This window comes from Bufo bufo, chromosome 9 (genome assembly GCF_905171765.1).
Source record: "Bufo bufo chromosome 9, aBufBuf1.1, whole genome shotgun sequence".
Classification (NCBI taxonomy): Eukaryota; Metazoa; Chordata; class Amphibia; order Anura; family Bufonidae; genus Bufo; species Bufo bufo.
Window position 1 is genome coordinate 143,342,690 of NC_053397.1, and position 14,999 is coordinate 143,357,688.

Consider the following 14,999-nt stretch of genomic DNA (forward strand, 5'->3'; position numbering starts at 1 on the left):
TGTTTTAAAGGTTTATTTTGAAGTTGGATAGGGAGCCAAATCTGCTGAATGTGTCTAGTATTGCTGGTATTTCTTTTATATGGTCAGTGAGAATCAAAAGAAGGTCGATTTATGCTCTACTGCGTTGACCGTATATCCAGCTATGGCAGGGTGTTATGCTCTGAATCAATGTTTCCATCACTAGGATGAAAAGCGAGGGAGACAGGAAGCAACTTTGCCGATTACCGTTTAGGATGTCAAAACGAGTCTGACAGCAGGCCACTGACGCGAACTGGCACATATGGGTGGGAGAATAGTTGAGAAACGGCTTTAATAAAGGGGTCACGGATTTGGAAATGGCTTAGAGTTTCAGTCATGAAGATCCAGTCCACCCTGTTGAAGGCTCTCTCAGCATCTGTGCCAAGGAGGACTGGCAGGGAGCTGGATATGTTGGCATGTTGCATGAGGACTTAAAGGGGTTGTCCGGGATTGGGGACATTGTTGTAAGGGTACAACAAGCACATAAATATTACATACATTCCTGTCCTACCTTTGCCAGAGTTTTCTGATGCCCTGTATTTCTTTCATAAATTCTCAGCCGGAAGTTCAGATTTTCAAAGATTCAGTGACGTACCGACTCCTTACTGGTGTGCTAAGCCTCTTCCTTCCGCTTAACAAGGAGCCCGGTGACGTCACCAGCACACAGGATCGTTCTGCAGCTAGCAAGGAGGCTGTCAGTAGGAGGGAAATGTCGGAGCTAAACCACGCCCCTCTGTGACATCACCGGGCACAGAGGGCGTTAGTCTGGGAGGAAGGAGGCAGTATTGGAGAAGGGAACTCGCCTCACTAAGGAACGCCCCCCTCTGCCGATTATGTCACCGGCCATAGAGGAGTGTTATTAGGAGTAGAAGGAGGCTCTATTGGAGGCAGCAAACTATGCTATTTAGAATAGTGCACGCCTCCCATGGTTAGTTGCAATGAATGGGATGTGCTACAGCTCCCTGCCACTATTGTCTTTTATGCAATGCTAGCAGAGGGGAGATACATGGAAGCAGGGAGGGATTCAGTTTGTAGGCTTAGAAAAAGGTGGTTGAGGGGAGGAATACTGATGAGGAGTATGAGTGGCAGGAGGCGGAATACTGATTAGGGGGGAGTGGAAAGGCTTGTAAGATCCAGCTGCAGAGTCACGCAGCCTTGTGGGACCCATAAGGCAGTGTGGCCGGAAATGACATAGCACAGGAGCTGCTATGTAAACAATACTGACAGCAGTATTAGAGACTCATAGGAGCAAAGAGGATGAAAAAAAAAAAAATACACAGAGCATCAGAATGACTTTACTGCGTAATATCAAGGTGATTATTAACGTTTTTAAAAATTACTTTGATCCCGGACAACCCCTTTAAGCGCCGTGCTACAAGGCCGGGCGAAAACCTTTAAGTCATTATTCAAAAGAGATATTGGTCTGTAATTACTGCAAAGTACTGGATCTTTCCCTTCCTTGTGTACAAGGGAGATTATGTGCTTCAAGTGCTTGTCTCTGCAATGATGAGCCCTGTAGCATGGCATTACAGAAGCGCAGGAGGAGGGGCTGGAGAATTTCTCGTAAGGATTTGTAGTATGAGATAGGGAGAAAGTCAGGGCCTGGGCTTTTGCCCGTATGACTCTTCGACCGGATGGAGTGAACCTCAAGCATCGTGAATGGCCTGCTGATCTCCCTTTGTTGGTCTACCGAACAAAGTCGGGAGACGGAGAGAAGAAAGTCTTTAATAACTTCCTGACTCTTGATCGTTTGATCTTTTGTGTCTTGCTCCCTTAGTTGCTATAAGGTTTTAGAATAGTGACAAAATGCGTCAGAAATGCCTTTAGCGTCCGTGACACGAGCCTGAATAAGGTTTTACTGAAAGTATATACGTGCGTGCATGCATTAGAGACATCATTAGTTTGGATACCTTATCGCCATGTATGAAAAGTCTATTTTTCCATGACATGTAAGCTGATATTTCCATAACATTTAGCTGATTGTATGTTTAGTATCTCTCTCAATTGTTGCCTTTTGGACCCTAGTGTTCGGAGGATATCTCTAGAGTTAGATGATTTGTGTGCGAGTTCTAGTTGTTGGATCTCACTGTATAAATTCTTTACCGTTTCTTGTCTAGATTTTTTGAGATGTGAAGCTATGGAAATAAATTTGCCTCGAATGATGGCTTTGTGGGCTTCCCAAATCGTGGTAAAGGGTAACGTGTCATCAGTGTTCTGATTAAAGTATTCTTAGGGTATTTTCAATGCGGCTTTTATATTGTTGGTTGGAGAGGAGGGATTTGTTTAATCTCCAAGTCCACGTGAGCTTAGTGATGGTACCAATTGATGTGCTTAGCAGTAGGATTGAGTGATCTGAATGCACACTGGGGATTATAGTTACTTCTCTGATAATCAAGAGTGATAGGAGATGAAGGAATAGGTAATCTATGTGTCCGTACAATTGTTGCAAGGGGGAAAAATGTGTGTAATCTCTGTCCATTGGGTGGATAGGTCTCCAAGTATCTACCTGTTGGGCAGAGTGTAAGATTTTATGGATTCGGGTAAGTGCTCTTTTGGACAGTATTGATCGCCCTGTGGACGGGTCCATTTGTGGATGTAAGGCTGCATTTAAGTCTCCTCCTAAAAGGAAGATTCCTTCTATAAATTGTTTGCATTCTCTCATGGTGTGTGCAATCCAGGTGTCTGGATTCTTGCTCAGGGCATAGAAGTTTCCTATTGTCACCAATGTGTTGGCTATTTTACCTTTAATAAAAACATAACGACCCTGGTCGTCAGCAAGGGTATCTTGATGTTGGAAGGGCACATGTTTGTTTAGAGCGATGGCAACTCCCCTAGACTTCCTAGATGTTGAGTATGAATGGTACCACTGATTATAGAAGGATTTGTGGAAAGTGGGGGATTTGGATTGGGTTAAGTGTGTTTCTTTTTTACAGTGTGCTAAGATCTGAGCTCTTGACAGGTGAATTGAGGCCTCTCAAATTATGAGACGAAAGTCATATTTTGTATGTTAGTGGCCATCTGGGAGTGTAATAATTAATAACCTGAGCATGGGACATGATCTTGGGTGAGGGGTTTGAGTATTAGGGGAGACAGAAGTTGGGAAGGCAAATGTGAAGGTGAAATGTGCACTACCTTTGGAGTAACTAGTAGTGGTATTATGTGTACTATGTTTAAGAAGGTAAAATTGTGGTGTTTGTAAGGGGGTACTGTCAAGCGCACCCGTTTAACTGAGGAACATTAACTAGTGTAAACCTGTAAACGAAGGTTGGTTATAACTACTCAGCATGTTAGTAGAAGTCTCTCAGGAGAGGTGCCTCAGCCGCTCACGTGGGTTACAGTCGTCTTGGTGAGGTCGGAGCTCTTTGGGACCTTTTTCTTGGTTCTTGATTCTTGGGCTTTTCAACTGTTTCCCATGGCAACAGCACAGGTAGAGGTGGTATGTCGATGGTTGAGTGCGTCGTTTCTACTACTGGTGGTGGATCCAATGGGATGTCTAGCTCCGCCGCCACTGCAATCACTTCTTCTAATGTGCGAGCTGTGCAGTGTTTTCCATTGGCAGAGATGGAGATGCCAAACGGGAATAGCCAGCGAAATACGTATTGTCTCTGACGTAGGACATCAGAAACTGACTTGAGCAATCATCGCTTTGCAAGCGTGGTTGGTGCCAGATATTGGAACATGGTTATTTGGCTGTTATTGTAGATAATGGAGTCTGGGGATCTAGCATTCTGTAGGATTTTTTTATTTTATGAGAAAGTCCAGTAATTTACAGATGATATCCCTGGGGGGGTTCCGCGGATTTTGATCTCAAAGCTCTTTCAACGACCAGTGACTGTTTTTCAAAGTCCTCAAGTAGTCCTGAGAATAAATCTGTTAAAGTAGTCGCAATCTCTGTGGCTTCAACTGATACTGGGACTCTGTCAAGTTGTTGCGTCTGTTGAGGTTTTCTATCTCTTCCATAGTGATATACAACTTGTTCATATGTGCTTCTTGTATTTGGATATTTGAAGCGACTGCTGCTGAATGGTTTATGACAGAGGTCTGTTTGTTCAAGCGAATAAATCCTGTGGGCCAGATGTTGGGGGGTCTTGCTTGGTCTCGAAGAGGTCTTTGGCAATGGGGACCAGGGAGGAGGTTAGTAGGCGGGTGAGAAATGCTCTGAAAATTGGTTTGTTATCTTAAGAGTGTTCACCACCATCTTCACTTGCTTGGTCTGAGCCTGACAAAGGGGGTGTCTTTAGGGAACAATGCATTAGATGCCGCCATGTTTTTTTTAGTCAGCAATTTATCAATTTCAGAGTTAGTAGATGCTATAGTTATCTCTTATTCTAGGTGTTTTGCAGCCAATTTTCACCATAATGAGCTCCTGTAGGCTAGTAGTGTGCCTGAGGTCCCCCGTTAAGAGAGTGATTGGAGATTATTATATTGAGCCCTTAGGGTTCAAGAAGAAAGTGTTTTCAACCAGTCTCTTCACTATGTGCAGCAGAGGCCAGATGGAGATAGTGGGGTAGTGTGGAGCAGAAGAGGCTGTTTGATGGCGTGTACATCCTGTGTAAAATTGGAGCAATGCTCCTGGTTGATAGGTCCGTTATAATAGTCCTTATTAGACCTGTCGCAGTGATAGGGGTAGATGGGCCATGTAGTTGGTTTTTGGCCAGAATAATTTTTTTTTGGCTATTGGGCCTGGTGGTTGGTGTGGCTCTCAGCCTTATGATCCGGTTGGGAGTCTTCCCCCCCCCGCCCCCTTCTTGATGTGTGGAGGTCGCGGAGGTACTTCTCCAAGGGATCTCTCCAGCGCCTCTGTATTTCTCTGGCTCAGCAGTCTCAAAGTGTCCCCTGCGCACGGTCCACTTAGTGATTTTGGAGTGATGGGGGTTAAGATGGTGACTGAGAGCCGACTTCAGCAACTCCTGCGGCTGGCCTTCCCTCCTCCAGCCCCGGCTGACCTGCTAAGCAGTCGGCATTTGCGTGGGTCTCCTCTCCTCTTCCTCTACGATCCGCTTCTGGACCTCCCGTCCCAGCTCTGCTTCTCTGCAGGTCCCTCGGGCCAGAACTGGTTCTGTCCTAGGAGGCTATCCCTTCGGGGTGGGTTCGTCCAGGCGCCGGTGGAGGATGTTTCCGGTACTTGAGGCCGGTGATTCAGCCAGATGGTAGGCCGGAACTTGTATCTAAGTTTATGCCGCTCCCAGAAAGGAAGTAAAGCGGCTAGGTTAGTCCCGACTGGTGTGCTGTGGTTCACTAATATAGGATGGGGTTTCTTGATGCACTGGATAGCAGTGGATGGCAGCAGATTAATGTTTGCCCAGAGGAGCCGAGTCGCCTGCGTCCACTCCCCAGCGCGCCAAGCCACGCCCCCAACTTCTTAAAGATAATCTATATATCTATGGTGTACTGCAACCATTTGGTTTTGACCGATTACAATCTGCTTCATCAGCCTGAACACTGCTCTCTAAATGAGTTTTTGCATATTAGACTAAACCAACTTCTATTCACATTACATTTAAGGTATATAGTTGAAGGATCATGTCAAAAGTATAATTTTGTCCAATTAATTGCAGAAACAAATTCCCATATTCTGTAATGCAAAAAATAAAGTATCCTGCTCACATCTGTTTGACCCACAAACCCTAAGGGTAGTTTACAACATACAGTACAATTGTGTACTCCCTGGTTGTTCAAATAGTCAGGTCCATAAATATTGGGACATCGACACAATTCTAACATTTTTGGCTCTATACACCACCACAATGGATTTGAAATTAAACGAACAAGGTTTGCTTAAAGGGAGTCTGTCACCAAAATATGATGTTATACACCACTTACATGGCTCTCTAGAACACCTATCCATGATTCTAATGGTACCTTTGTAATTTTCTTCTGAGTTTCACCTGCAGGAAAAACGCAGTTTAATCCATATGCAAATGAGGGCTCGCAAGTGCCCGGGGCTGCGTTCTGTGTGTAGGAGCCCAGGCTGCTCTGCCTTCTTTTTACATTACTCCTCCCCAGCCTCTTCCTTGGCCTGCCTTGCAAGTCCCTTGCATCATCCACAGGACCGGCCGATATCCCGCGCGTGCGCAGTGCACCGCCGATGCGAGCATGCGTACTGTGATGCCAATTGTGGGCACGGCATCGCTACATGTAATGCGCATGCGCCACACAGGCATGAAACCAATGACTAGGGGGCGGACCAGAAGCAAACAGGAGGACTGGAGGCCGGCGCATGCGCACTACATGTAGCGATGCCGTGCCCACAATTGGCATCACAGTGCGCATGCTCGCACCTGCGGTGCACTGCGCACGCGCGGGATATCGTCCGGTCCTGTGGATGACGCAAGGAACTTGCAGGGCAGGGCAGGCCAAGGAAGAGGCTGGGGAGGAGTAATTTAAAAAGAAGGCAGAGCAGCCTGGGCTCCGCCTCCTACACACAGAACTCCGCCCCGGGCACTTGCGAGCCCTCATTTGCATATGGATTAAACTGCGTTTTTCCTGCGGGTGAAACTCAGAAGAAAATTACAAAGGTACCATTAGAATCATGGATAGGTGTTCTAGAGAGCCATGTAAGTGGTGTATAACATCATATTTTGGTGACAGACTCCCTTTAACTGCAGACTGTCAGCTTTAATTTGAGGATATTTACATCCAAATCAGGTGAACGGTTTAGGAATTACAACAGTTTGCATATGTGCTTCCCACTTGTTAACGGACCGAAAGTAATGTGACATTTGGCTTCTCAGCTGTTCCATGGCCAGGTGTGTGTTATTCCCTCATTATCCCAATTACAATGAGCAGATAAAAGGTCCAGAGTTAATTTCAAGTGTGCCATTTGCATTTGGAATCTGTTTCTGTCAACTCAAGATGAGATCCAAAGAGCTGTCACTATCAGTGAAGCAAGCCATCATTAGGCTGAAAAAACAAAACAAACCCATCAGAGAGATAGCAAAAACATTAGGCGTGGCCAAAACAACAGTTTAGAACATTCTTAATAAGAAGGAATGCACTGGTGAGCTCAGGAACACCAAAAGACCTGGAAGACCACGGAAAACAACTGTGGTGGATGACCGAAGAATTCTTTCCCTGGTGAAGAAAACACCCTTCACAACAGTTGGCCAGATCAAGATCACTCTCCAGGAGGTAGGTGTATGTGTGTCAAAGTCAACAATCAAGATAAGACTTCACCAGAGTGAATACAGAGGGTTCACCACAAGATGTAAACCATTGGTGAGCCTCAAAAATCGGAAGCGTTCACAGTTCTGGAACAACATCCTATGGACAGATGAGACCAAGATAAACTTGTACCAGAGTGATGGGAAGAGAAGAGTATGGAGAAGGAAAGGAACTGCTTATGATCCTAAGCATACCACCTCATCAGTAAAGCGTGGTGGTGGTGGTAGTGTCATGGCGTGGGCATGTATGGATGCCAATGGAACTGGTTCTCTTGTATTTATTGATGATGTGACTGCTGACAAAATCAGCAGGATGAATTCTGAAGTGTTTCGGGCAATATTATCTGCTCATATTCAGCCAAATCCTTCAGAACTCATTGGAAGGCGCTTCACAGTGCAGATGGACAATGACCGAAAGCATACTGCAAAAGCAACCAAAGAGTTTTTTAAGGGAAAGAAGTGGAATGTTATGCAATGGCCAAGTCAATCACCTGACCTGAATCCGAATGAGCATGGATTTCACTTGCTGAAGACAAAACTGAAGGGAAAATGCCCCAAGAACAAGCAGGAACTGAAAACAGTTGCAGTAGAGGCCTGGCAGAGCATCACCAGGGATGAAACCTAGCGTCTGGTGATGTCTAAGCGTTCCAGACTTCAGTCTACAATTGACTGCAAAGGATTTGCAACCAAGTATTAAAAAGTGAAAGTTTGATGTATGATTATTATTCTGTCCCATTACTTTTGGTCCCTTAACAAGTGGGAGGCACATATGCAAACTATTGTAATTCCTACACCGTTCACCTGATTTGTAAATACCCTCAAATTAAAGCTGACAGTCTGAAATGAAACAAAGAAGATGTGCTTTAACTGCAAATCCATTGTGGTGGTGTGTAGAGCCAAAAATGTTAGAATTGTGTCGATGTCCCAATATTTATGGACCAGACTATTTGAAGAACCAGGGAGTACACAAATGTACTGTATATACTGACCGTATGTGTGTCAAATGGAGACCCTAAATGCAACGTTAAGAGCAGCCAATAAAAATATAATGAAAAACGATACCTTTTTTGTCATTGTGGCAGAGAAAAGAAAGGTCTTGCGATCACGAGGAATAACTTTGAGGATTTTGTCAACCTACGGAGGAAAAAAAAAATTTGATGAAGTTGTTTTATAAAAAGGGGTTGAAAAATTGGTTAAAAAAAAACAAAAAATAAAAAAACACACACACATACACACATTAGGCACCCCCTTAACCTCTTGCCGCAACTGTAACGCCGAAAGGCGTCATTGCGGCGGCTCCCCCAGGCTACGCTAACGCCAATTGGCGTCATCTCGCGTGAGCCGAGATTTCCTGTGAACGCGCGCACACAGGCGCGCGCGCTCACAGGAACGGAAGGTAAGAGAGTTGATCTCCAGCCTGCCAGCGGCGATCGTTCGCTGGCAGGCTGGAGATGTGTTTTTTTAACCCCTGAAAGGTATATCAGACGCTGTTTTGATAACAGCGTCTAATATACCTGCTACCTGGTCCTCTGGTGGTCCCCTTTGTTTGGATCGACCACCAGAGGACACAGGTAGCTCAGTAAAGTAGCACCAAGCACCACTACACTACACCCCCCCCCCCCCCCCGTCACTTATTAACCCCTTATTCACCCCTGATCACCCCATATAGACTCCCTGATCACCCCCCTGTCATTGATTACCCCCCTGTCATTGATCACACCGCTGTAAAGCTCCATTCAGACGTCCGCATGATTTTTACGGATCCACTGATAGATGGATCGGATCCGCAAAACACATACGGACATCTGAATGGAGCCTTATAGGGGGGTGATCAATGACAGGGGGGTGATCACCCCATATAGACTCATTGATCACCCCCCCTGTCATTGATCACCCCCCCTGTAAAGCTCCATTCAGACGTCCGCATGATTTTTACGGATCCACTGATAGATGGATCGGATCCGCAAAACGCACACGGACGTCTGAATGGAGCCTTACAGGGGCGTGATCAATGACTGTGGTGATCACCCCATATAGACTCCCTGATCACCCCCCTGTCATTGATTACCCCCCTGTCATTGATCACCCCCCCTGTCAGGCTGCATTCAGATGTCTGTATGATTTTTACGGATCCACGGATACATGGATCGGATCCGCAAAACACATACGGACATCTGAATGGAGCCTTATAGGGGGGTGATCAATGACAGGGGGGTGATCACCCCATATAGACTCCCTGATCACCCCCCCTGTCATTGATCACCCCCCCTGTCATTGATCACCCCCCCTGTCATTGATCACCCCCCTGTCATTGATCACCCCCCTGTCATGCTCCATTCAGACATTTTTTTGGCCCAAGTTAGCGGAAATATATATTTTTTTTTCTTACAAAGTCTCATATTCCACTAACTTGTGTCAAAAAATTAAATCTCACATGAACTCACCATACCCCTCACGGAATCCAAATGCGTAAAATTTTTTAGACATTTATATTCCAGACTTCTTCTCACGCTTTAGGGCCCCTAGAATGCCAGGGCAGTATAAATACCCCACATGTGACCCCATTTCGGAAAGAAGACACCCCTAGGTATTCCGTGAGGGGCATATTGAGTCCATGAAAGATTTAAATTTTTGTCCCAAGTTAGCGGAACGGGAGACTTTGTGAGAAAAAAATAAAAAATATCAATTTCCGCTAACTTGTGCCAAAAAAAAAAGAAAATTCTATGAACTCGCCATGCCCCTCATTGAATACCTTGGGGTGTCTTCTTTCCAAAATGGGGTCACATGTGGGGTATTTATACTGCCCTGGCATTCTAGGGGCCCCAAAGCGTGAGAAGAAGTCTGGTATCCAAATGTCTAAAAATGCCCTCCTGAAAGGAATTTGGGCACCTTTGCGCATCTAGGCTGCAAAAAAAGTGTCACACATCTGGTATCGCCGTACTCAGGAGAAGTTGGGAAATGTGTTTTGGGGTGTCATTTTACATATACCCATGCTGGGTGAGAGAAATATCTTGGTCAAATGCCAACTTTGTATAAAAGAAATGGGAAAAGTTGTCTTTTGCCAAGATATTTCTCTCACCCAGCATGGGTATATGTAAAATGACAGCCCAAAACACATTCCCCAACTTCTCCTGAATACGGCGATACCACATGTGTGACACTTTTTTGCAGCCTAGGTGGGCAAAGGGGCCCATATTCCAAAGAGCACCTTTAGGATTTCACAGGTCATTTACCTACTTACCACACATTAGGGCCCCTGGAAAATGCCAGGGCAGTATAACTACCCCACAAGTGACCCCATTTTGGAAAGAAGACATCCCAAGGTATTCGCTGATGGGCATAGTGAGTTCATGGAAGTTTTTATTTTTTGTCACAAGTTAGCGGAAAATGATGATTTTTTTTTTTTTCTTACAAAGTCTCATATTCCACTAACTTGTGACAAAAAATAAAAACTTCCATGAACTCACTATGCCCATCAGCGAATACCTTGGGGTGTCTTCTTTCCAAAATGGGGTCACTTGTGGGGTAGTTATACTGCCCTGGCATTCTAGGGGCCCAAATGTGTGGTAAGGAGTTTGAAATCAAATTCTGTAAAAAATGACCATTGAAATCCGAAAGGTGCTCTTTGGAATATGGGCCCCTTTGCCCACCTAGGCTGCAAAAAAGTGTCACACATGTGGTATCTCCGTATTCAGGAGAAGTTAGGGAATGTGTTTTGGGGTGTCATTTTACATATTCCCATGCTGGGTGAGAGAAATATCTTGGCTTGGCAAAAGACAACTTTTACCATTTTTTTATACAAAGTTGTCTTTTGCCAAGATATTTCTCTCACCCAGCATGGGTATATGTAAAATGACACCCCAAAACACATTCCCCAACTTCTCCTGAATACGGAGATACCACATGTGTGACACTTTTTTGCAGCCTAGGTGGGCAAAGGGGCCCACATTCCAAAGAGCACCTTTCGGATTTCACCAGCCATTTTTTACAGAATTTGATTTCAAACTCCTTACCACACATTTGGGCCCCTAGAATGCCAGGGCAGTATAACTACCCCACAAGTGACCCCATTTTGGAAAGAAGACATCCCAAGGTATTTGCTGATGGGCATAGTGAGTTCATGGAAGCTTTTATTTTTTGTCAGAAGTTAGTGGTATATGAGACTTTGTAAGAAAAAAAAAAAAATCCAAAAAAAAAATCATAATTTTCCGCTAACTTGTGACAAAAAATAAAAAATTCTATGAACTCACTATGCCCATCAGCGAATACCTTAGGGTGTCTACTTTCCGAAATGGGGTCATTTGTGGGGTGTTTGTACTGTCTGGGCATTGTAGAACCTCAGGAAACATGACAGGTGCTCAGAAAGTCAGAGCTGCTTCAAAAAGCGGAAATTCACATTTTTGTACCATAGTTTGTAAACGCTATAACTTTTACCCAAACCATTTTTTTTTTACCCAAACATATTTTTTTTTTCAAAGACATGTAGAACAATAAATTTAGAGCAAAATTTATATATGGATCTCGTTTTTTTTGCAAAATTTTACAACTTAAAGTTAAAAATGTCATTTTTTTGCAAAAAAAATCGTTAAATTTCGATTAATAACAAAAAAAGTAAAAATGTCAGCAGCAATGAAATACCACCAAATGAAAGCTCTATTAGTGAGAAGAAAAGGAGGTAAAATTCATTTGGGTGGTAAGTTGCATGACCGAGCAATAAACCGCTAAAGTTGTGGAGTGCCGATTTGTAAAAAAGGGCCTGGTCTTTAGGGGGGTATAAACCTGTGGGCCTTAAGTGGTTAAAGGGGACCTTTAACCGATTATGACAATGTGAACTAAGTATACAGATAAAATGCCTAGTCTGCCAATCATGGCCCCTAGCTGTGACCTGCCTCAGCCACTGATCACCGGAGTGGTCAAGACCGGACCAGGAAGTGGAGATTGACAGGAGCCCGGTAGAATCAGATTAGCAGTGGGTGAGGAGTTAAAGAGGACCTTTCACCGATTATGACAATGTGAACTAAGTATACAGACATGGAGAGCAGCGCCCGGGGATCTCACTGCACTTACTATTATCCCTGGGCGCCGCTACGTTCTCCCGTTATGCCCTCCGGTATCTTCGGTCACAAAGTTATGGTAGGCGGAGTCTACCCTTGTTCTGCTGTAGCGCTGGCCAATCGCATTGCAGAGCTCACAGCCTGGGAGAAAATAACCTCCCAGGCTGTGAGCTCTGCGCTGCGATTGGCCAGCGCTAAAGCAGAACAAGGGCAGACTCTGCCTACCATAACTTAGTGACTGAAATCTCCGCCTACTATAACTTACTGAGCGAAGATACCGGAGGGCATAGCGGGAGAAAGGAGCGGCGCCCAAGGATAATAGTAAGTGCAGTGAGATCCCCAGGCGCCGCTCTCCATGTCTGTATACTTAGTTCACATTGTCATAAATCGGTGAAAGGTCCTCTTTAACTCCTCACCCACTGCTAATCTGATTCTACCGGGCTCCTGTTAATCTCCACTTCCTGGTCCAGTCTTGACCACTCAGGCGATCAGTGGCTGAGGCAGGTCACAGCTAGGGGCCATGATTGGCAGACTAGGCATTTCTTGCCATTTCCTGATTTTTTCGACACTGAATCAGGAAGCTGAAACAAGTGGCGACCCACTAAACACTGGAACACCAGAGGGGGGTTGGTGTTTTATCCCGCCGGACAATTATTTTTTTAATCACATAAATTTTTATTATTATTTTGTAAATATAAACAATATCATTTTACAAATTTCTTGTCATATATTATGTTCAACATAGTGCAAAAATACTCATTGTACAAAACAGGATAGTCAACAAACAGGATCCTTAACAAAGATCCCAACAACCAAACTCCCCTCCCCCTCCGTGAGTAGATGAGCATAAAACGAGATTTTTGTATAACTTACCAGTAAAATCTCTTTCTCGCTCTTCCTTGGGGGACACAGGAGACCTTGGGTAGAGCTCTGCAACCTAGGAGGCGTGACACTAAGTGAAAACTGTTAAGCCCCTCCTCCAGTAGGCTGGAGAGAGAGACTGCCAGCTGCGTGTCCAAGTAGAGAGAAAAAGTAATGACCAACAATGTGGAACCAACCAGCCAACTACCCAACGGGGTAAACCAAGTCTGTAACCGTGTAGAAAAAACTAATGAATGAGTGGGTGCTGTGTCCCCCAAGGAAGAGCAAGAAAGATTTTAGTGGTAAGTTATACAAAAATCTTGTTTTCTCGCCCATTTTCCTTTGGGGACACAGGAGACCTTGGGACATCCGAGAGCAGTCCAAGATGGGAGGGACCACAGCTCCAATGCGAAGCAAACGTAGGTATCAAGGAACCGCCACCTGAGAAAACCAGGCGGCCCAAGGCAGCATCCGCCGATGCATGAGTATGCACCTTGTAGAACTTGGTAAAGGCATGCAAGAAAGACCAGTGGCCATGGCCGAAGCCCGATGTCTCTGGGCCCAAGAGGCACAGACCGCTCTGGTGGAATGAGCGGCGACACCGAAAGGCGGAACCTTGCCCCTGGTGCGGTAACCTCAGCAATAGCCAATTGATGAAGCGGGCGAAAGCCACCTTGGAGACCAGCAACCCTATGCGCGGACCTTCCGTTACCACAAAAAGAGTCCGATCACCGAAAGGAGCCGGTGATCGCCAAGTAAATCTTCAAGGTCCGAACAACGTCCAAGCAGCGCAGTGTCCGTTCCCAGGGGTGGGAAGGGGAGGACGATGGCCACGTCGAGAAGAAAGGCAGATACCACCGTCAGAAGGAAGGACGGGATGGATTACAGCCTTGTCGTGGGGAAGGACAGAAAGGCTCTGAACAAGAAAAAAACGCCGCTAATTCAGACACCAGTCTAAGAGACATGATGGCCACAAGGAACAGGACAGAAGGCGCAGAGATCTTCTGTAACAGCTCGAAGGGGGAAGCTTGGAGCGCAGAGAGCACAGTATTTAGTTCCCAGGCCGGTACCGGGGGACGGTACAGAGGAACTAAATCAGCCACCCCGTGGATGAAGGTCTTGACAGGCCCGAGAGGGGCCAGGGGACGCCGGAGGAGGATGGATAGCGCCAACACTTGACCCTTCAAGGAACAGAGTCCCAGTCCCAGGCCGGACTGGAGAAAGGACCGAACCGTGGGGAGAGAAAGGCAGAGTGGGGGAACGCCCCGCTTCCCACAGAACCGCAGGTAAGATCTCCAAGTCTGATAATAGATCCTGGACGAAGCACGGCCGAGAGCGAAAACCAGCGTGCCCGCTGGAAATCGCCTAGGCAAGCGAGAAAAAAAATAAAAACGACGTGATCAGGCGCAGACCAGTAGCACGGGCAGAAGAGTCCAGCAAAGCTGGTCCATCGGCCCACGAGCAACTTCGTCCCGTAGCCACCCGGAGAGGGGGAGCAGAAGAGCGGACGGAAGGAACCGAAAGGGTCCGTCCAGTAGCCCTATAGATGCCAGGACAAGTCAGGCTAAAGTCCATGTCGATGGTGCCACCGGAGGAAGGGGTTCTTCCATTCCTGTGAGGGAGAATTAAAAACAAACAAACAATCATTGACCGAAGAGTAGTCCTCAAGTAGGGACAACAGCAGGAAGGGATGAAGATGGCCTTGCTGTAGAACACAATGCAGCTACCCCCAGTACAACAGGAAGATGTTAGTAGCGGAACAAAAAACGGCAGGTAAGGCAGAGACCACTAACCTCGAGACAGATGAGGTATAATTGAGGGTACCATCATTACCTCAGACCCGAGCGAACGGATTACCAGTACAGGGAGTGAGAGACTATGGCCTACCAGTTAAGGGCCAATA

General features: G+C 45.8%; 1 protein-coding gene across 2 annotated transcripts in view; it reads right to left on the reverse strand.

The window, feature by feature from the left end:
* DDX47 (DEAD-box helicase 47) overlaps window positions 1-14,999 on the reverse strand; it is a 129,501-nt gene that overhangs the window by 64,169 nt on the left and 50,333 nt on the right. For both annotated transcript variants that reach the window (XM_040406568.1, XM_040406567.1), the window contains one exon: window positions 8,244-8,315. In XM_040406568.1, coding sequence (XP_040262502.1) covers window positions 8,244-8,315 — 72 coding nt within the window. The remainder of the gene's footprint in view (window positions 1-8,243; window positions 8,316-14,999) is intronic.